The sequence below is a fragment of the Camelus bactrianus genome, chromosome 3 (assembly GCF_048773025.1).
Source record: "Camelus bactrianus isolate YW-2024 breed Bactrian camel chromosome 3, ASM4877302v1, whole genome shotgun sequence".
In the NCBI taxonomy this organism is placed as follows: Eukaryota; Metazoa; Chordata; class Mammalia; order Artiodactyla; family Camelidae; genus Camelus; species Camelus bactrianus.
Window position 1 is genome coordinate 99,018,317 of NC_133541.1, and position 23,280 is coordinate 99,041,596.

At 34.3% G+C, this 23,280-nt stretch overlaps 1 protein-coding gene across 9 annotated transcripts in view; it reads left to right on the top strand.

Annotated features, from left to right (window-relative positions):
• MATR3 (matrin 3) overlaps window positions 1-18,440 on the top strand; it is a 43,214-nt gene extending 24,774 nt beyond the window's left edge. For 4 of the 9 annotated variants that reach the window (XM_045507954.2, XM_010971700.3, XM_045507955.2 and 1 more), the window contains 14 exons: window positions 1,988-3,077; window positions 8,001-8,062; window positions 9,048-9,089; window positions 9,421-9,533; window positions 9,925-9,977; window positions 10,442-10,567; window positions 11,116-11,241; window positions 11,425-11,592; window positions 12,721-12,852; window positions 13,295-13,338; window positions 13,451-13,826; window positions 15,169-15,535; window positions 16,032-16,153; window positions 17,248-18,440. In XM_045507954.2, coding sequence (XP_045363910.2) covers window positions 2,166-3,077; window positions 8,001-8,062; window positions 9,048-9,089; window positions 9,421-9,533; window positions 9,925-9,977; window positions 10,442-10,567; window positions 11,116-11,241; window positions 11,425-11,592; window positions 12,721-12,852; window positions 13,295-13,338; window positions 13,451-13,826; window positions 15,169-15,535; window positions 16,032-16,153; window positions 17,248-17,298 — 2,694 coding nt within the window. In that variant the 5' untranslated portion in view covers window positions 1,988-2,165 and the 3' untranslated portion in view covers window positions 17,299-18,440. Of the gene's footprint in view, window positions 1-1,987; window positions 3,078-8,000; window positions 8,098-9,047; window positions 9,090-9,420; window positions 9,534-9,924; window positions 9,978-10,441; window positions 10,568-11,115; window positions 11,242-11,424; window positions 11,593-12,720; window positions 12,853-13,294; window positions 13,339-13,450; window positions 13,827-15,168; window positions 15,536-16,031; window positions 16,154-17,247 lie in introns of all 9 variants that reach the window. The other 5 variants (XM_074360748.1, XM_074360747.1, XM_074360749.1 and 2 more) reach the window with 3 other exon arrangements.
• The last annotated feature ends 4,840 nt before the right edge of the window (window positions 18,441-23,280 follow it).

The window sequence follows — 23,280 nt, forward strand, 5'->3', positions numbered from 1 at the left end:
TTTTACTTCTCTTAACCTTTCCTTTTTGCAGATCCACCATTTTCATATATGCTGCAAAACAAAGTAATTGAGATCTCCAGTACAACAACCTTTTCTTTAAAATATGATCAATTTTAAAAAATATAAATGATCATAATGCCACTGTATAATTTCCATGAGGGAAAAGAATACTGCTTTCAAAAGATGAGCTTTTTAATAATATAAAAAACTGGCTGTCACATCAAAGGCAAAGCTGCAATTCATAGTAACCTTGATACTTTAAAATTTTGATTTCAAAAACCCTCTTAACCGTTTTGATTTTTTTTTTAGTAAAGTATACATGAAAATTTAGAGGGTCCTACCAATGTTGATGCAGTATTTCAACTGCCATTCCATATGACATTTATGAGACATATCAAAGAAACCTTCATCCAAAGAAGTCCACTTATTCTTGTCTTTATTTTATTAATCCTAAAGCACTAAGTAGTTTACATAGTGGATCTCATCTAGAACTAGTTTCTTTGGTGTCTTTTCTCAAATTCATCTCTCTTGGTGTGCAAAAACATCTGTAATTCCAGTCACTTCTGATGGCATTTCTTTGTCTTTTTAACTTTGTTACATCTTTTTGTAAAATCTAACTAAGTCTGGCCTGCAACTTTTTTTTATACTTCCTTTACCACTGTTTTCGTCCAGTGTTACCTTACTTTAATCTGTCATTGGTGGAATTGGTCCCATAATAGACTTGTAACTATTGAATATTGCCTGGTTTTTACGTTAATGAAGTTTAATATTTTAAACTAACAGTGCTTAGGTGTATGGGTGATCAAAACAACTAAGCAATGCCTCCTAATAGAATTCTGTAGCAAACAATTTAAGACTTAATCTCTGTATGTAGTTGTGATTATAAAATTGTTTCATAAAGGACATTTGTATGTACATCATTAACAGTTTATGAGATAACATAAATGCTTTGCAAATTCTTACTTAACAATTTTTGAGGTAAAATAACAAAGAAAATGAAAATAATTTCATCCAGAAACACATCTTGGTGGATTGTATTCAGAATTTAAAATTTCTAGATGATGGGGTTGTTCTTGTGAAAAGTTTACAGAAGTCTGTAAGCAAGATCTCGTTTTCATTTTCACCTGTTTTGAGTTCTAGAGGTGCTGTGTTGTAGCCCTGAGCATTAAATGAGCTCATTGATGGCTGCAACCTGGGGGAATTTCACTTCTTTAAGTCACCTATACTTCCTGTATCTGGGTTTTTTCTTGGGAGGTCTCCTTTTTCTGTACTGGCCATACTTAGTTCTCCTTACCTGATAATGAAATAAGCACTGCCCAATATAGGATGAACAGTAAGAAGGCAGTTAGTTTTTTGGCTTAAATTTGTGTAGAAATCCTTAAACTGTAGGAAGTCACTTATTTTTCTTCACATCTGTCTTTACCTCAAGTTGATTTTGCTGCATAAAAGTCTCAACTATTATGTTTGGTCTTAGATCTTATACTAGGTACTTGACACCTAAGCTTCATTTACCTGTGATTTTACTTGGTTCTTTCTGTTAGTGCTAAGAGGTCTCGTTTTTCTAAAGTAGAATACAACTGATTCATCTTGCTGACTTGCTGACTTGATTTTTTTGTTTGTTTTTAGTCTTCTGGAACTTAAGCATCATACTATAGGGTGTATTTTTATTCTTCCAAACAAAAAGACCCATCTATATTTTTATTGAAATTTTGATGTGTTCAGACATCTAGCCCTTCAATTGATATGTTTTTAAATTCAATATGAAATTCCCTTTAATAGTTAAACTTTAGCATGAAAGACTACTTTTTAAATATCTATATGCAGGCTCTGCATACATCTGGAATCTGTTTAAGATATGTAATTCCTTGTAAGTTTGAGATCTTAAATGTTTTTTTTTTAAATCAACGTGATGCGTAAGTTTTTTTTTCTAAAAAAAACGGCATCTACTTAAAGGGATTTATGACTAAAATTGCTTATTTTTCTACAGAGTTGTCTGCTGGTTCTCAGCTTGAAGAAGATTCTACAGTCCTTATTGATCCTTTTTCTTGGCGTTACCATTTTTTGAAGCAAAGTTAACCTAGTTTTCTAGTTTGAGCTTTCTTTTTGGCCATCTTTTAAAAAAAAGGTTTTTTTGATCTATAAACTAGACAAGAGATAGTTCTACAATGTCCAAGTCATTCCAGCAGTCATCTCTCGGTAGGGACTCGCAGGGTCATGGGCGTGACCTGTCTGCAGCAGGAATAGGCCTTCTTGCTGCTGCTACCCAGTCTTTAAGTATGCCAGCATCTCTTGGAAGGATGAACCAGGGTACTGCACGCCTTGCTAGTTTAATGAATCTTGGAATGAGTTCTTCATTGAATCAACAAGGAGCTCATAGTGCACTGTCTTCTGCTAGTACTTCTTCCCATAATTTGCAGTCTATATTTAACATTGGAAGTAGAGGTCCACTCCCTTTGTCTTCTCAACACCGTGGAGATGCAGACCAGGCCAGTAACATTTTGGCCAGCTTTGGTCTGTCTGCTAGAGACTTAGATGAACTGAGTCGTTATCCAGAGGACAAGATTACTCCTGAGAATTTGCCCCAAATCCTTCTGCAGCTTAAAAGGAGGAGAACTGAAGAAGGCCCTACATTGAGTTATGGTAGAGATGGCAGATCTGCTACACGGGAGCCACCATACAGAGTACCTAGGGACGATTGGGAAGAAAAAAGGCACTTTAGAAGAGATAGTTTTGATGATCGTGGTCCTAGTCTCAACCCAGTGCTTGATTATGACCATGGAAGTCGTTCTCAAGAATCTGGTTATTATGACAGAATGGATTATGAAGATGACAGATTAAGAGATGGAGAAAGGTGTAGGGATGATTCTTTTTTTGGTGAGACCTCGCATAACTATCATAAATTTGACAGTGAGTATGAGAGAATGGGACGTGGTCCTGGCCCCTTACAAGAGAGATCTCTCTTTGAGAAAAAGAGGGGCGCTCCTCCAAGTAGCAATATTGAAGACTTCCATGGACTCTTACCGAAGGGTTATCCCCATCTGTGCTCTATATGTGATTTGCCAGTTCATTCTAATAAGGTGAGTTAATGCAACAGATACTTCTAATTTCTTTTACATTGTAGTGCCTATTCTGTGTTTACCTATATCTTTTACTCTAATTCTGTGGTCTGATGACAGAGTTGATCAAGAATTTTTATACTTTTGAGAACACTTAATTTGGAAGGTAATTGTTTTGAGCATTTTAAACCAGGGCTTTACATTAATATAATCTGCCTAGATTACTTCTGGCCACAAAGCTGTCATCCACTGGGATTATCTTGTTGGTTTTTGGCATCAATATGTTCTTCTTAATCGTATATTTAAGCAGGTTTTTTTGTCTGCTTTGTTGAATTGTTTTAAGTATTTTTCCTTTTTTTTTGCAGTCAATGTGCTCTGCCATTCAGGATGCTAGATTTCAGCTCTCCATCTGTCTTAATTACTGATTTGTATGTAGTAAAGATGTATTCTTGAACAATTCTCTTTTTTTCCTTATCTGTGGCTACAGGGAAAGAGTTAATGTAGAGCCCTGGTGTTTGTTTCAGTATATTTCATATTTTAGATTAGTTCATTCTTCCTTTTTTTAATTTCCCTTTAACACAAATTCTCATGCTGTAACTGAAATTTTTCATCATTTTTTTCTCCTTTTCCACAACTTTCTTAAACATACTTCAAAACTCACTTTTTATTGTCCCATATTGCATCTGTCCCTTTAGAGACTTGGAAAAATCAGCTACTGCAGTATCCTGCTCTGTGTTCCTCCTAAGCACATTCTTTTTCTGACTTAGGCTTAGACTTCTGGTACAGTCATTTGAGGGAAAAAAAATCTAAATCTCCTTTGCTTTAATTATCACATCTGGCAAAATGGGAACTTTTTCAAAATGCCCTTTTAAGTACATTATCCTTTCTCTTTCAGTGTTTTCAGTATTAATCATTTGCACTGATTTTTCCCCACAATATACAGTGCAGTTGACTTAAAGTCGACATTATAGCACTCCACTAGCTTGATCTGTAATCTGACCATCCATTTTTCCTGATGTGCTATACTTAACTAGAACATGTTGCTGCCATGAAACTGATTTGATGGTTACTGTTACAGGGTTTTTTCTTTACAGTAACATCTGGAAGGGTCATTTTCTTTTCATATCTATCCCCCTTAAATGCATTTTTTAGTGAGTATTGATTTTTGAGTAAGCAAAATCATATAGGTCATTAGAGATTGTGTGTTTAATCTTTTAAAAAGTATTACCCATCAGTCCCTTTTCTGTGTTTGGATCTCATTATTTTTGTCTCATAATTAAGAAAAGAGACTTACTTGAATTTACAGAGTACTTTGAAAAAAACTTTAAAAAGTAATTGCTAGCTAAATATATATATTTCTATAATACAAAAATCTTTGGAATTAATGCATAGTTTAAGTACACAAGGAATATTTTAATCTTTAATCCACATCAAATTAAATTAATGGTAAATTTATGTTCATAGATTAATTTTCATTTAAGACAGAACCACAAACTCATGAAAGTTAGGAAATTGTATTTAGTAGGTGTTTTGGACTTTTCACATTTGTTGGATACACTAAGTATATCATGGAATTTAGTTTTTGTTCAGTACTTAATTTCAAGTTTTAGGTGTGGTATGAATTGATTTAATGAAAAGGTCCATTTAACTTGGTGACTTCAAAATAATTTCGTTACTTCTTGCCTATTTGCAGAAATGGCAATATGACTAATATTTTCAGATAGGTTCTCTAAATTCCAAGGAAAATAGCTAGTTACAGTGTCTCAAATGCAAGTGATTGTGAGGGACTTAAAATCTTTGCTACTGGAGTCATAAATCAAAAACTATTGTTGAAAGTCTCCTTATCCTGACTTTGAGCAGTAACTTAACCTTGCTGCTTGCTCATTTAAAAAAAAAAAAAAAACAGTGAAGGAACACAAAAGAAAACCAAGAAAGACTTTAATCAGGAAAAAAAATTCTATTTTTATGCGTAGTTATACTTTTCTCTCCAAATGTTGCTACCATCTAGTTCCTGAACATTGATATAAATGATTAATGATAGTAAATGGATCTAAATTGACAAAAGAACAGTTTTTAAATATTTGTTGAAACTTTGGATTTAAGAGTAAGACACTCTACTTAATGCAAGAGGTACTTGTAGCCTGTAAAAATGCATGTGCCCTAGCTAGTTTTGGTATTTTGACAAAATATTAGAAACGTTTAAGAATTATTTTAGAGGCCCTCTGATTGATACACAATTTATTTGTGTAAATTGGACCAATTTTAAGTTGTTCAAGCAGCCAAATTCTTTCAGTGTATCTTCTAGCATAGCTGATGTTTCTGGGTATCTGCATTATTGAAAAAAATAATACTTTTAGTAGTGATCTTTCTCATTTATAGCTGATATCAAATCAATGAGTTTTAGAGAAAAATTCTGTGTGAAAATAGATAATGAAAAAAATTTTTTTAACATTTAATCCTGCTCTCTGGTATTGCTGCATAACTTGGAAAATCTGTTCTTTTCACTTATATTAAATAGCCTACATGATCAAAACTTCTACTTACTATGAAATAAACTTTTAAGTGAAAAAAACATCTAATTTTCATCATTATTTTAAGTGACTTTCAGTGATGATGTTGCTTTTGTTTCTTTCTAGATCATTTTAGAACATCATGTTGCTTTTCTGCACAACCTTAAACTTGCCTCAAAATTCCTTTCACTTAAAACTGCCCACTACAGCCCTTTTACTGTCTCATCACTTGAGTTCATAGTTTTCCTTTTAGTGTTATTCTAGAAACTGTTAGGTTTTTCTTTATTCTGCCATTCCAGTTGTGCTTCTCCAAATTATCCTTCCTTTATATAATTTAGGTATCTCAGTGACGTTAAAGTGAATGTAGTTTTTCCTACAGAGCTTCTGAATTCAAAAAGTGAATTCTTCTTTGTTAATCTGATCTGAGAGTTACCTCAATGTAGAATCCAAAGATAAAGGTATTTTTAAAATCCTTTTGACTCTTACTCCTTACCTTAGACCAAATAGTAGTAAAAGGCCAGGTGTGGTAGTGGAGATTAGTAATGGGTGGGCTTGGGAGGTACCTAACTGATTCTTTGATCTTGGCCTTCCTTCTAGTACTTTGAAAGACCAGCCACACTTTTCACAGGTTTGAACCTTTAGAGCATGGGGCATTGGATATAAATTACTTCTGTTTAACTAGATACCCTTTCTATCTCCTATTAACTAGAAGCATGCCTAATAGGGTGACTTTTACTCCTCTCCCAACACACTCAAGGATATTCTCAAGGATATTTTAAATTAAGTATTTTTAGTTCAAAATTCTATGTTAAGGTATTTGTTTAATCCCGCTTCTGAATTTTGTGAACTTTATCTATGGTGCCTCTTGGTTATAGCCATTTTTAAAGTGGCCTCCAACAGGTCAGTGGGTCTTTGCAAGTACAAACTTTTAATATCCCAGATATCTGGTTGTAGAGCCAGCTGAAGAGGTCTCTGAGTTCCTCAGCTATTAGCCATTATTTTTAAAAGGCAATCTAGCTTTGAGAATAAGCTCCTCCCCAAGTTCTGAGAAGTGCCATTCTGTTTGAATGTGTTCCATTTTACCTCTTTGACAGGAATTTAGTTAATTTTAAAGGACATAGAAGTGTGTATAAACTCGTAAAATGTAAGTTAGTTTATAAAAAATAACTTTTGAAAAGCTTCAGAATGGTATCTCTTGTAATTTTGTTCTTATTTCAGTTGAGCTCTAAATGAGACTCCCTTTTTAAAACGTTGCCTAACCATGCTTTATATTCCAAGTGTTAGATAGCGTGGATGTTGGAAAAGTTGTCTTATTTTGTGAGGGTTTGTGAAACAGTAATACTTGTAAAGCAGGAATTAAGAAACAAGATAGCTTTATAAGCAGTGTAGTAATAGTTGCTTTTCTTTTTAATTAAAAAAAAATTTTATTATTAATGCTTCCTATGTTCCTGGCAGTGTTCTGTTAAGCAGGTTACCTTCATTAATTCACCTGTTTTCCACAAAGCCCTAGGAGAATATTGAATTATAGTGAATTTAAATAACTTAGACCAAGAATTCATATTTAGTAAGTGGCACCTTGGGAACTGAACTCAGGCAGTCTGGCAGCAAAGCCTACTTTCCCTAACTCCTTTTTCTTACATTGCCTAAAATGTTAATCACTTACATGTTGATTTTTAACTAAAGAAAGGAAAGTTTATTGAATAAAATAGGAAAAATTAATCATGTCAAATTTAAAATAATCACAAAGGAGCAAATAATGAAGGAATATGATGTTTTCCTTCCTAGAATTTAGAAATGAACACTCCTGAAATTTGCTTTTGTATTTTTGGGAAACATAATGGGAGCTTAGTTTTTTGATAAATGGGGAGCCACTCCTTTTCTAGAAAAGTCATTCCTGTTTAATCATCTTAGTAGCTTTTTATGGCTATAGTACACTTGGAACATCCTCAAAGACTGGATGAAGTTAAAGATACTATTTTTACCTAATCACGTTATAACATACTTTTCTAGAAAAGTAGATAGAAGCATGGACATTTTATCACATTTAAGAGTTGTATAAAACAGCAGTTCTCATAATATGACATGAATAATAATTCAGTTTGGTCCACAGCAGAAATTAATATGTCTCCTGATCTTGAGGTCAGTTATTACTCTTGATCTTTATTAACTCTGTATCTTTTTCCTGTCAGGTCTGTTAGTAAGTTAACCAAGTTATCCAGTTTTTCCAAGAATGTGCATGGCGTATTTGAGGGCAGGATCAAGTTATAAGGATTAAAAGAAGTGCTTTTAAACTAATTAAGGGCAATTGGTGAATGAGCAGGTGTTATTACAGCCTATGATATTGCATATAGATTAACATCCTAGAGTTTGAATGGTTCAAATGAAAATATCTTGGCTTTATTTTTGTTAATTCTACGAATTTACTTTGCTGCAGGAGTGGAGTCAACATATCAATGGAGCAAGTCACAGTCGTCGATGCCAGCTTCTTCTTGAAATGTAGGAGTTTGAAATACCTTTAAAGCATCCCTATGGTGAATCAGAAACAGCCATTGATTGGTTTGGGGGAGTTTATCGTATACTTGTAATATCCACTTTGTTATTACTGCATAGTTGATACTGTCCAGGCAATACCAATAACAAACAAAATATTTAAATCTGGAGTTGTGTATGGAATTTTAGATGCCATGAGAGTGGTATTTTGTTACTTAATATTATTTCTAGGGTAACTAAACATTGGCTCTTTTTATACGATTGAAAGAATTTTTAATAAACTTAAAGATGGCCTTTGATACACAGAACAAATTCATAAGAGCATTTTCAGTAACAGTAGTAATACATACTCTAAAAATATAGAAGACATGGAAAAGAGAGGAAGTTATTCAAAGTTACAAGTAAGTTGTCAAGCAGAACTGTTCAGAATGTATTTTTTGCTTTTAGAGGTAGCTGTGATTATGAGTTTAAGCTGCTGGAATGAATTTGAATTCCTAAAGAATCTCCCTGCCTAAATATCACATGATACCCATTGTTCACTGAAGTGGCAGTTATTACATATACCGTGCCCTGTTGGGGCTGTCCTTTCTGTCTTGTGCCACAACTCAGCTCTGCTCGTAGTATTTAATGCTGGAGAAAGAAAATCTGTGGTTGGCCTATGTTTCCCTGTACAACCCACATTTCCAGTCCCTCATGCAGTGCTTTTCCTCTGTATGAATTAACAAGTACAGGAAAATTTTAATTGCAACATACATTACCTACATTTTCAAACAATACTGAAAAACTTTATTTTCATTCATTTGGATTAATTTGAAGTTCTGAAATTTTCCTTTTGAAGTTTTTGTATTACATGTTTTAAACTATAGTATTTCTAACACTTAGACTCTTATATAACTTTGTTAATAAATAATCTCTATTTTAAAGGCCAAACAAGGCTACTTTGTGAAAAGGACAGTTTTATTTTAAAGTTAATTTTCTGGTCTTTTTAAAGCTATCCAGAATGGAATCCTGACAATGATACAGGACACACAATGTAAGTTAAAATTTTTAAGCTATTGTTTATTAAGGAGATCAATGTAAGGAATTCAGGTTAAATTTTCAACATTTCATAAAATATTTTCTTAATTTCTTCATTGAGTATGAGAGTTGGATAAAAGTTACTGTGAGTGAAAAAATTTTTAGAAACTATTTTGTGTAGTAATTTTTTAATAATTACAGATTTTACTCTAGTTAACAACTTCATACATAAATGCCCCGAAAGATTGAAATCATAGTCATAGTAGGGATGTTTTAACAATAAATCCTAATTATTTCTGGTGGACCTACTTATCATGCTTTATTTCCTTATGTCTTCACGTTACTAGGGGTGATCCATTCATGTTGCAGCAATCTACAAACCCAGCACCAGGAATTCTGGGACCTCCACCCCCCTCATTTCATCTTGGGGGACCAGCAGTTGGACCAAGAGGAAATCTGGGTGATTATAAAATTCGTATTACTTTTCCTTAAGAGCTTTTCCCATAAAAATTAAATGCAGTAATTGTAGGCAAAAGATGTGTTATTGAAATTTAACTCAAAAATAGCATTGCATAGACAACATGAATGATATCTGTAATATCCTTTCATTTGTGTTTGAAAGTTGTCCATTTTCCAGTTAAAATAGCCTGTTGGGAGGAGGCTATAGTTCAAGTGGTAAGAGTGCATGCTTAGCATGCATGAGGTCCTGGGTTCAATCCCCAGTCTTTCCTTGAAGAATAAATAAATAAGCAAGCCTAGTCACCCCCCCCCCCAAAACCTACAGGAAAAAATAGCCTGTTAAAGCAGGTATATTTATTAAAAGACTGAAAAACATGTTTTTCCCCATACAGGTGCCGGAAATGGAAACCTGCAAGGACCAAGACACATGCAAAAAGGCAGAGTGGTCAGTAATAACAGCTCTTGCTTTTAGTGTATTTGCTATTTGGCAGAATGGTGTTTGACCTAAATCCTGGCTAATTTGAGTATGTGTCATAGTCCTCAATATAGGAAGATGGTTTGAAAACTGTTAGGCTTTTGTATATGATTTGGATTAGAATTAAAATGTATTTTTACATGCTCTTGGTCTAGAGATCTCACCTTGTTTCAGAGTCTTAAGAACTTTGCTATCCAGTTGTGTACACAGTTTTAAATATCAGTACAGACTGTTCTCTGAAAGTTTGAGATTTACTCCAGTGATAATTCCTTCCCTGTGTGGTTTTTTAAATTCTCTAGAATGATATGAGATACTATTTTAAATGTTTACTCTGTTCTGGTTAACTGTAGACTGTAATAGTTTTAATGCATAACCTGTTTCATACTGCTTCTAAAGAGACCTACCTACTGACTTGATTTTTTCTTAATGGGTAGGAAACTAGCCGAGTTGTTCACATCATGGATTTTCAACGAGGGAAGAATTTGAGATATCAACTGTTACAGCTGGTGGAACCATTTGGAGTTATTTCAAATCATCTGATTCTAAATAAAATTAATGAGGTATGAGTTAAGTGTATTTATTCATCACTGAAATACATTCTAAAGGGATTACATAATTCTGTATTAGAAAGGGATTACATAATTTTGTATTAGAAAAAGAACTCAGTGCGATCTTAAGTCATCAATATGGAATGTGATAGAGGAGAAGGCCAATAGCTGAACTAATAAATTGTAGGACTAATGGTTTATTAATAACTTTATAAATTGTGATTCTTGAGCAGTAACATTGCCATTATTATTACTATACTACTATTGTGAGGGTTATATAAGGATAATTATTTAGAAAGCCATTTCAAACTTTTACCTTATTGGTGCCAAATTATTATTTCAAACTCAGTATGCATAATAAATGATAGTTTTCGTATCATGAAGGTAATAAAATCTGAGATGATCTTTAGTAAAATAGTAAGTTAGCAATGTTGGTTTTTTTGTTCTGCCTTTAGATTTTTGAAAATGCTTTCTATTTAATGATTATGTATCTGGAAAGACTTTGAGCAATGTGGGATTTATTTGGTTGTTTCTTGGAAATAATTTTTTTGCAATTTCAGGCGTTTATTGAAATGGCAACCACAGAAGATGCTCAGGCTGCAGTGGATTATTACACAACCACACCAGCATTAGTATTTGGCAAGCCAGTGAGAGTTCATTTATCCCAGAAGTACAAAAGAATAAAGGTAATACCTATCTTTCCAGAGTTGTGTCACTTACCATTTAATACATCATTTTAATATTTATTAACTGAATAGCTATTTAGAATTGTCACTAATTACTAGGATAATCTTAACTATTAACTAATAATTGCGGCATACCTACCAACATTTGACTTACCCTCCCCCTCCTTGTTTATTAAATTAAAGAAACCTGAAGGGAAGCCAGACCAGAAGTTTGATCAAAAGCAAGAGCTTGGACGTGTGATACATCTCAGCAATTTACCTCATTCTGGCTATTCTGACAGTGCTGTCCTCAAGCTTGCTGAGCCTTATGGGAAAATAAAGAATTATATACTGATGAGGATGAAAAGTCAGGTAATATACATAAAGAAGTTTTTAAAGAGATGTCTGGAAGTGCTTTAAGATTTTTGTTATTTCCTCATTTTTAGTGAAGAAAACAAGTGAAATAATTTGGGTGTTCGGGGAGTAGGGGGGGGTCCTTTATCTCCTCATAGATAAATTTTCTAGCCAAATGGTGAGTTTTTGGGTTTTTTTTGAAAATCATAGTAGAAGCTTAAGAGCATTGAATAAATAATGGAAAAGTATAAAGTTGAAAAGTAAAGATCTGATCTCTTGCATGGCTGTTTATTTCCATAGTTTGCTTCCAAAGATCTTCCTATGTGTACATAGGTATACTTTCCCCCTTACTTCAGATGGGATTATATTGTTGCTTTCCACTTTATGCATGATTCCCCTGAATGTACTGTAATGAGTTTAATTTCCTTAGTTGATAGATATTGAGAGTTAGTTTTTTGGCTGTGCCATTAATGCTGTTATGTACTTTGCAGTATGTGAATTAATGCATATTTGTATGCATATAATTGAAGGATACAATTTCAGAATTGGAATTTTGCATCCTGACATTGGCTTTCTTTACTTTGATTTTGTCAGATTGCTTGCTCTTCAAACAGTACCCAGTTATAGTCATAGCAGCATTGTCTGAGAGAGTGCTTCGCAAGCACTGGATGTTACAGACTTTTCAAAATTAAATGAATTTAATGGATAGATTAAGTTATTTCATACTTGTATTTCATTTTTAAAATTCACAGTAAGGAGAGCATCTTTTCTTTCTTTTTGTTAACCCTTTTGTAGCAGCATGAGTTTGTATCCTTCCAGACTTTTTTATTAGTTTTTTTGTTCTTAATATATTTTGAGTAATATTTTCTAAGCATAGTACTTTATGTGTTGGTTTTGGACTTTTTTTTTTAAATACAGAAAGACTGCATGTAGGTGGCTTAACATTTGGACAAACTACTTTATAAATCTGATAAGTTGTCCTTATTTCACTGGATGATTTTTAGCTCTTAACACTCTATGCTAAAGATTAAATTCTCCTAACACGTAGATGGAAAAAAATAGTAAACACTGAAGTTTTATACAATTTGCTGAAAATAGTGTCTGTCCGTTTTTTTGGGTTTTTGTTTGTTTGTTTGTTTGTTTTAGGCCTTTATTGAGATGGAGACCAGAGAAGATGCAATGGCAATGGTTGACCACTGTTTGAAAAAGGCTCTTTGGTTTCAGGGGAGATGTGTGAAAGTTGACCTGTCTGAAAAATACAAAAAATTGGTACTGAGGGTATGTAGCGTGTGATTCACTGTCATTATAAATTTTGTTTTCATGCTTTTCAAGCCACACATTCTTACAAATATTTTTGCTAAGAATATAGGATTTGGTTATTAAAAGGGAGTAACTTTTTCTCTTTTTCTGGTCTTCTTTAGGGCAGAAGTTCTTAAACTAATATTCTGTATAAAGCACCTGTATTACTTTTATCTATTTTATGTAAGATTTATTTCAACAGAGTTTTGTTACCAGAATGTTTATTGCTCTTTATTGAAATGTTGATTGTAATGAACTGTTAATTGTAGGCAGCTTCAATTCTTAGGTATGGTTACAGAGGTTGAACTTAGTTGGTATATGAAAGATGGTCATTAATTACTAGTTTATTGGATAATTACATATTCTACAAATGAATATATTCTAATACATTTATTTAACTTTGCAAAATTTTGTGTTTTAGATTCCCAACAGAGGAATTGACTTACTGAAGAAAGATAAATCCCGGTAATTTCATTGTGTGTGTTTGTGCGTATGTGTCTACACATATATACTAGTGTATTTAACTTTTGTTTTCTAACTAAGGAGAAATCATTGAGGTGTATCTTTTGATTTTTAGAAAGAGATCTTACTCTCCAGATGGCAAGGAATCTCCAAGTGATAAGAAATCCAAAACTGATGGTTCCCAGAAGACTGAAAGTACAACCGAAGGTAAAGAACAAGAAGAGAAGTCAGGTGACGATGGTGAAAAAGATACAAAGGATGACCCAACAGAACAAGAACCTAACATGCTTCTTGAATCTGAAGATGAGCTGCTTGTAGATGAAGAAGAGGCAGCAGCACTGCTAGAAAGTGGCAGTTCAGTGGGAGATGAGACAGATCTTGCTAACTTAGGGGATGTGGCTTCTGATGGGAAAAAGGAACCTTCAGACAAAGCTGTGAAAAAAGATGCAAATGCAAGTGCTTCAGCAGCTGCGAAGAAGAAGCTTAAAAAGGTAAAGGAAGATTGTATATTGACCTGTTTTAGTAGAAAACGAAGATAAATGTTTTAAATTATTTGTTAGTAGGGTCACATTAAAGAGAATCAGTCATTTATTTATATTAGAAAAAAATGGATGTGGACCATAATACAAACATATAAATCTAAACTCTGCAAAAAATAGATAAAATGGAACTAAATTGTAGAACTGGGAGTCAATTCACAAAGGAAACTTAGTAATAAAGGAGAAGGACTTAAAACTATCTGTACCTGTTTTGTAGTCATAGTGTGTAAGTACTGGTAGACAGCGTTTATAGTTGAGTTTATTTTTAAAAAGATGGGCGGTGAATAAGTTAACTGACCCAGGATGCTTATGACAAAAATTATTGAGCCTGAAGAATTTTTCTGTTTGAGAATTGTGAGCTTAGGTACTTCAGTAGCTTTTAAAACATAAGATCGTATGAAGAGAATGTCAATATAAAAATACATACATGGTAAAAGAACAGTAACACAAAAGACTCATAGTGTACTGACTAAAATGCCTTTGTAGTCCCTTATGATAAATGGGTCTTGAAAAGAGATTTTTGTAATCGTATTCCACTGGTTCCTTCTAAGCAATATTTAGCTACTATAATGCTAATATTTACCTCCAGATTTTGATGGCATACTCAAATAATTCAGTCTTAAAATCCTTTTTCTGGCTGAAGTGGGTGATTGTTGCATAATATATTTGCACTCTTAAGAGCTGATAATCATTGAGCATTTATTACATGCTGTAAATTTTCCTAAGGTCTTTGTGTGTAATAATCATATGCAATAGATACTTTGTTATCCCCATTTCAAGAATGAGGAGATTGGGGCATGGAGAAGTTCAGTAAATTGTGGTTATACTGCTTTAAATCACAGAGCCAAAATTTAAACCTAAGCAGTCGTGCTCCAGAGCTTAATGTTTAACCACAATGCTACTTTAGATTGAATGTTTCCTAAACAAGAGTTACATCGTAAGATACTTCCAAAGGCATTCAGCTGCTTTAATCAAATCAGTTCTTTGATACATTCCCTGGCAGCATAGTGGTCTCAGAAATGTAGAGTATGAATGTCCCCATGTTTATTTTCGGCTTTTTGTGTGAGGCAAGTCTTCAGTTATTTAGTTCTAAAACAAGCTTAAGTTTTTTGTTTATTTGGTTTTTTTTTTTAAGATTAGTAATTTTGGGGGAGAAAGGAAAAAATTAGGCTTTATTTTGTTTTTTTGAGAAAATGAATAAAGACAAAGACGCTATCCCTTTCCCTTCAAGTAAAGCATATGGAAGGGATGCTGCAGGATAATTGTTGCAGAGTAAATTTGTCTTTCTTAACAGCGTCGTTTTCCAGGGAGTATGGAAGGTTTTGTCACTCTAGATGAGGTTGGTGATGAGGAAGATTCGGAACTTCAGAAACTTCGTAAATCGGGCATGACATTTAAATCTGGTGACAAAAATGATGATGGTTTGGTTGAAATTAAGGTGGACAAGATCGAGGAACTTGATCAAGAAAATGAAGCAGCGTTGGAAAATGGAATTAAAAATGAGGAAAATACAGAACCAGGCGCTGAATCTGCTGAGAATGCTGATGATCCCAACAAAGATACAAGTGAAAATGCAGATGGCCAAAGTGATGAAAACAAGGAGGACTATGCAATCCCAGATGAGTATAGAATTGGACCATATCAACCCAATGTTCCTGTTGGTGAGATTTAAGGCTTTGTTATTCCCCTCTGACCCTCACCCAGATCTTATTAAATAAGATTTTTTACATTGGTCTTACATAAGCTCTGATAATATTTTTAATTTATTTCTATGCAGAACAATTTGTAAATCTTAACTGATATATTCTCTTTTCCTCTTACCCGTGTCTCCTGATTTTGTATTATCTTTTGTTACCATTCCATAATATGTTCTCTTTTCTCCTCATGAAGGTTTCTGAGAATTTCACATTGCTTTTTGTTTTGTTTATCTGTTATATTTCAACCTTTTTAAGAGAACAGTTAGGTGTGGGACCTTAAACATCAATTAAGTGCAAACTATTAACAATGTCATGGTTTTTGTTTTGTTTAGCTTAGGCCATATTGTATTTGTCGCAAATCTTATCTCGTTCAGATTATATTGACAGGAGAAAAAGATTTGAGAACACTATTAAAATCTTCAGTTTATTGAATTTGTAAGAATGTATGTTTGTGTTCTAGGTATAGACTATGTGATACCTAAAACAGGGTTTTACTGTAAGCTGTGTTCACTCTTTTATACAAATGAAGAAGTTGCAAAGAATACTCATTGCAGCAGCCTTCCTCATTATCAGAAATTAAAGGTAAGGCTGAATCTAAAAGAGGAGAGTTCTTTTGTGAAAACAAACAAGTTGCGTAAATTTATTGAGAGTGAAATGTTTATAGTACCATTTATGGACTGAGCACAATGCTTTATCCTAGAGATAACATTCCTCTTTATTGATGGGCCTTGAGCAGTTTAATGAATTCTAGAAAGATCTATTCAGTCTCTTTCTATAATACACTCCAAATAAATGATAAATTTGATAAATCCTAAATTTGTAATTCTAAATGTTATAAATTCATTGATGTGATTAAAGTTATTTAAGAATTTCACATGGGTTTTAGATGGTAATTTCTTGAATTTGGAAGATACTGGAGGCCTGAAAGCCAAGTGGAATAATGTAAAGCTTTTTCAACTTTATAAAATGCCATATTCCTTCATACTTACTGATTTTTACTTTGACTTCAAATTATTATTTATTAATAATGACATTCTTCAGAAAGTTTTGTGACAAAGATAAAAAGATAAATTAATAAAGCACAACATAGTTAAGAATAAATTTCTATTTGGATGTTTTGAAATTTGGTGTTTCAGTGGCTAAAGAACTAAGTATTAAAATAGAAAATGGGGGAAAACTTATAAGTAGGAATTAAAGAACTGCTTGTAGGGTAATTCCTTGTTATCCTTGAGATAACACATTTATAATATAAAGCTACTAGAATATTAAGAACAGTGGTTCTTTTCAATAGTAGCAGCAATTTAATATAAATATTTTCTATGTTTGGCTTAATGGAGTGGACATTGAATAAATACATGTCATTTTAACTAAGTCATTGGGGCAGCCGCAGTTCTTCTATGTGACTATGGTCTTTGTTTTCTCATCTTGTAAGTTAGTCTTAATTACACATTGAAATAACCGTTTTTCACATTTTACCATTTTTTTCCCATGCCTTACTGTGGTGTCCAATTTAGTTTTGTACGCTGCCTACTAAGAATAACTGAATCTTTAAAATTGATGAAGTTATAGTTAGACTCAAGTCCCTAAGCTTGGATAGAGCATTTTATTTGAGTTAATCCATTTGTTACATTTCTCTTAGGTGACATAATTCTTGCAATTTTATTTTCTCTTTTCAGAAATTTCTGAATAAATTGGCAGAAGAACGCAGGCAGAAGAAGGAAGCTTAAGTGCAAGAAGCTTAATGATTTCAGAGAAAATAATGGTTTTGTTTTTAAATGTTAACCTTTTTTAAATACAATACTGATAGTTAGAAGAAACCTATTGTACTCTTTTGTTTTAGTGGAAAAATAATAGATGTCTGTTCATGTGTTAAGTGTTATAGCAAAAATACATATGCGGTTAAGTTAATGAAGAATTGTTTTTGTTTTATCAGAATGTTAACAGACAGAAGTTCTTTGTAGAGACTGACTTCGTAAGCTACTTAAGACAACTCGCACCACTAAGAAAAATACATAGAACCATTCAGAGAAATGAAATTTAGTAGTTCCAAGCTTCAAAGAAATGTCAAAATTTTGATTCCATTCAATAAAGAACAAAACCAGTTGTATTTTTATTACTTTCATCTGAAACATTCCACATTTTACTCTGAGCCTTGGAGACTTCATTTGGAGTTTGAAGCTTTTTTGGTTTCATTTCATTTTTGGAGACCTTCGTTAATGTGATATGAGTAATTAAAATGCAGGTGCGGTTTTCTTTTAATGTTATGCAGTTGTTTAGGTAATAAGAAATATTGAGTAATTGGCTTTAGATTTTGTAATTTTTTCCCTAAGTTCCTGCTAGATTTCGTATTCTAGTAGTCAGTGTATTTCAGTGAAATGTAAAAATATTCACATTCTCTTTGACCAGTATTAATTTCTTGAAATCTTATTGTCACTTGAATCCTGTAGCTGTCCTACATCTGGTATAAGCAACATCTGATTTTTGAAGTGTGTAGACTCTTATTTTCAAGATGTAATTTTACATTTCTGCATTTTAAAAAGTTTGGCCATAATCTTAGACGCACGCTTCTAATTCATATACTTGCACATGTGACCTTTGTGAACAGGAATTTGCATGTATAATCTGTGTTTACTTGTAACTTTCTGGTTATATACTGCTTATATCTGTGGATTCAAGTTTCTGAAGTGAATACCAATAAAAAAAGAAACCTAGGCCATGTTCATTGGTTATACATGTTTGAAATGTTAGCCAAAATATTTGTCAGTTGTGGTTTTTATTCACTGTTACACTTTTTTGCATGCTTTAACAAATTATTACATTTTTAATCTGGAGTGTTCTAAAGATTGCTACTAAAGATCTGCATTTTAAAGCTTTTGGTGCTGGTGGATTTCTTGTTCCTGTTACACAAATGAAACTGGGACTAGTCATGGTTTTTTAAAACCTTGGGAGTTTAGAATGCTAAGGGTGAAGAAATGGCAAAAGCTCATGTTTAGACATGTCCAAGTATTTAACAGTAAAGTTGGAAATAACATGGAGTAGCAGGAATTAGTTCTACCAGCCTTTCAAAATACATTGGGATTGTTGGTATAAGAGATTATTGTCAAATGAGTTTTTAATTAAAAAAAATAAGAACTTCTGGGATTCTCTTGGAATTCTTAGGTCTGAGTGTATTAAAGGATATATTAAATTGGTGGGTATAATTTTATGCTCTATCTCTGAAGGGTGTATGACTTTTTTTTAATGTAACATGCACAAAAAATCCTTGCCAGTTTATTTCTGCAATTTAAGTTTGGCCTTTACTAATTTACCCACTTTTAACTCCCAACTTTTAACTAACAGCAGTTACACAAAGCATTACGTATACAATGGAATCCCTGATTGTTTTCTGTCAATGATAGCTTTTTCCCATAGGTCTTAACTTTGTTGGCTTTACCAAGTTATAGAAAAGAATGTTTAGTATCTTCATTTGATAGCGTCTAGAAAGAAGAAATTTTCATAAACTGCTAGTGATAAATCTGTAACAGCTGTTTCCCAGATTATGCCAAACCTTTGTTTATTAGGAATGTTTCCACTTAAACCAGCTACAAAGTTTTAGATATTTTTCCTCCCACGACCTGTGTTTAGTTTAATCTGATGTTAATCCTGGGTGAAGGGAACTTTGTAGAAACATCTTAGTGTTGATTTTACAGCTTTTTTTTTTTTTTTTAAACCCATTGCTGATAAATTCATCATCGAAGGTGACCCTGCTAAGGCTTGAGTTGCCTAGCTGTAGTACTGACTATCCTAAAAATAATTTTACTTAAAATTTTGTTAATGGTGAAAGTGAATTCCTGGCTATAGAGTACACCAGTATCTCCTCTAGAGATTTTAAATGGTATGATTCTAAGGAACTTTTTTATTATTCCATCCACTCTGAATTCCTTCATCCTCTTAGGGTAATAGGGACAAGAAAAGGAAATACATGCTATTAAATGTGGCTGCATTCAGTTTGTAAAAGGAGAATTGCCTAGCTTTGTTCACAGTGTATTTTTGATGGCTTTGAACTGTAAAATAACATTGGCACTACATACCATGAGCCTCTTTTGTCACAGCGTTTACTCATGGTAATCTGTAGGAACACTGCAGATTATATATATTTTTGCAGGTTATATTTTTAAATCAGAATAGAAACAAGACTGGTGTAGACAGCGTAGTTAAGACAATGTGCACCAGGGCTAGAAGTGAGCTGCTCTTGTTTACTCTCCTGTGTTCTCCATCATAGAATATGGCCCAGTACAGCTGAAAGCTCAAGTATTGAGTGATAATACATTTGCAGTTGTACTCCCTGATAAGGACCCTGAGTTGTTTGTTGGGCTGGAGTTAAAATGCCTCTCCATTCTGTTGCTGGTCCTTTCACTGTAAGGTGTAAAGTTGAGATTCTTAATCAAACATGATGTACAAACAATGGTTCTCTGAATTCTTTCTGTTGAGACTAATGGTTTTCAAATGTTAGCTGTATCAGTATCACCTGGAGGCTTCATTTAAACTGCTGTGCCCTGTGCCTAGAATTTCTAATTTGCTAGGTGTAGGATTGGTGTTAATAATTTGCGTTTTCGGAAAGTTACTGATGATGTCAAGGATAGAGGCCAGACTTTGAGAATGATTGGTTTACCTAAAGCTTAAGTGTTTTTGTTAGGCAGTTGTAGTCAGATACCTGGTTTAGATACTCTTGCTTGAAGTACTAGTTTTGCTACTGTTTAAAACCTAAATCCATAGAGGGGAGGGTATAGCTCACCTCGTAGAGCGCACATGCTTAGCATGCATGAGGTCCTGGGTTCAGTTCCCAGTGCCTCCACTGGATAAACAGGCCTAATAACCTTCCCCCCACAAAAAAATAAAAAATAAATCTAAGGGAAATGGAAAATAATTACTCTTTGGGGGCCCACACAAAGCATTTTTTAAAGTTATTAATGAGAGACACCCATTTGAGAGCCCTAGATGTTGCTTTCCCAAGTCAATCCTTTATCTTTTGTTCAGAACAATGAAGTCTCGAGAACAGCTAATTTATGGGTTTCAAGTGAATGGGAAAATAGAAGTGGACAAGTCTGCGGGTATCTTTAACTTGTTGATTGATAAACTTTATAGTTGATACAAGCTAGAGCTCAGTTAAAGTACTAGTTAGATAAAAATGTGAAGCTATAAAAAGATCTTTGAAAAAATTCTGAGAGGACTGTCAGAAGTTGATACATGATGATTCTTAAAAAGCTATATATTAACATACTTATTGAATGCTTTGTCTTAAAGATTTTTAGCTCTGGCCTCTCCCTTGAAATTATAGTTCTGCTGTTAGAAAGGCTTATATAAATTTCCACACAGTTTAAGAATTCTCTAAACCCAAATGTGCAATAGGGAATATGAAAATTAAGTGAAAAAGACAGTGCAGTCTATCACATGTAGTAGCCAAAAACCAATATACATGCCCATCCCAATAGCACACAAACTTGGGGTGAAAATTACTGGCATTAGATACAGATGTAATGATCTTAGAACCATCTTGTTACTGTGCTTCATACATAGAAGATTGATAAGGTATTGGTTGTAAGGACCTGATCCAAGTGGAATATACCAAAAGCAGCAGAAACGTCCTACCTTTGACAGAACGAAGTTTCAGTCATTGTATCTGCCTGTCGAAACAGGGCCAATTCCGGTTTTTAACCTTGCCAGGGTTGTTAAATAACAGCAACTTTCCTGGCAATACCAAGTATATTCTTGGTATGTGGACCCCCCCCTTTTTTTCTCCAGTTATCGAGAACTTATCTAAACCCCAGTTTGTACTCTGATTTGTGTTATCAGGAAAGCCTGTGGAAAAGGATTGCAATTAAATGTTGGTGTAATGGGTGGTGAAACTTCAGTGATGATCACCTAATTCATTCCTGATTAAGGCTACTTCTCACAAGCACCAAGTGTGTCTCTGATCCATCTCGTAAGTAGCTGAGCTGCACAAAACCAGCAGGAAGGGCTTGGCACAGACTGGAGAAGAGGAATTTACTCTGCCTTTTGGGTAATCTGCACATCTGTAGGGCCATACTACCCTTGTGTGAAAATTTTAACCTGTTGTTATATCTACAGCTTATTTTCTACAAATTTGATCCTCAAGTTAGGCCAGTTTTTAATACACAAAACTTACCATCTTAACTTTTTAAATGTTTTATTCCATTATACCATAGTCCATTTTACCAGAACCCTATTGATAGGCTTTTAGGTTTCTTGATTGTTTATAACAGCTATAAATATCGCTATGTGTCTTTACATTTACCCAGTTTCTTTGGGCAAATTCTTACACGTGGAGTGTTTGAGTGAGAAGACCTATCAAAAGATTATTTTCCAACACTTCAGTACAATCAAGTGCCTTGTGTTGCTAAGTAACAAGTTCAGCTTCTAAGAGTGTCAGGGTCAACTGCAATTTAGGTAAACTACCAATTTTTATTTTTCTCCTGCTAATGCCTCTTCCAGTCTCACATTAATAGTTTTTGTTCCAGGTTCCTTGAATCATACTCCACAGACTACTTACTGGTTACCATCTCAGAGCAGCACCATCTTCCCAGAGTAGTTTGGTCAGGCCAAACTCTTCCCAGTTTAGGATACAGATCTGTAAATAGGCCAAAGTGGCTGGAAGGCAGGATAGTTGCCAAACTTTTTTCTTAGGCGCTCTGGACTGGTACCCAAAGCCAACTTGAAATGAATGAAATGGCCCTAAAGAGAAGCCCTCTCTGATTCAAAATTTACCATGGAGGAAACTTCTGTCGTTTCAGCAAGTGTTAAAATATGAGGTTTTTTTTTTAGAGATTCAAGGTTTACAAGATTAAAAAGGTAAATCTCAGACCCTCATTTTACTTCCCCAGGGAGAAGAAATAACTAGTTTGTCCCCTTTCAAATATAATGTATACATATTCAGAAATTTTTTTTACACAACTATACGTTGTACCTTTACTAGCATCATTTAAGAATATGTGTCGGGACTGGACAGTGATGAAGCAAGGAAGAATAGATTATAGTAAGGTTTGGGGGACAACGCATCCAGGATCATGGACGAGGAAATTCTTGGACCCTGAAGTCTCATCCTTCTGTCTTACTCAGGACAGGGTATTTCTTCTCTTAGCCTGGGAACCACATGGTCATAATCTACTATGTGTAAATGTCTAGCTTCAAAAGTGTGTGTGTGCCCGGACGTGTATGAGTGCAGGTGCTTGTAGGTCAGTTAAGTCTCTGAATTTGTCTTATTGTTTCTGTGTCAGGATCTCTGGATACGACTTGGTGCATGTCACTTGTAGTGTGACGCTGTGTATCACGTTTGGTGTGTGTGTCTGGGTGTGTGAGTGCTGTCGGCAGTGTGTCTGAGGTAACCGTTGAGGTCTAAAAAGAGTCCGCGTCTGCATCTTGTCAGAGTCTCCTTCAGTTCCCAGCTCCCGCACTCACTGCACCGCATCATTCTTGAAGGATGGGCGGGTGTGGGGACACTGGTCCAGTCCCACTCCGGTTTTCCTGAGGGAACACGGCAGGACTCCCAGTGTTCCCCGCGGCCATCAGGGTGAGCAGGAAAGGCCGCTGCGCACGCACACATGTGCATCCTGGGAGACCAACTTTGGGGTCGCCTGTTCTCTCGCGCGCTCTCTGGTGGCCTCGGAGGGCAGCGCTGACAGAACGAGAGGCGGGGCCTGCGGCGACGGCGG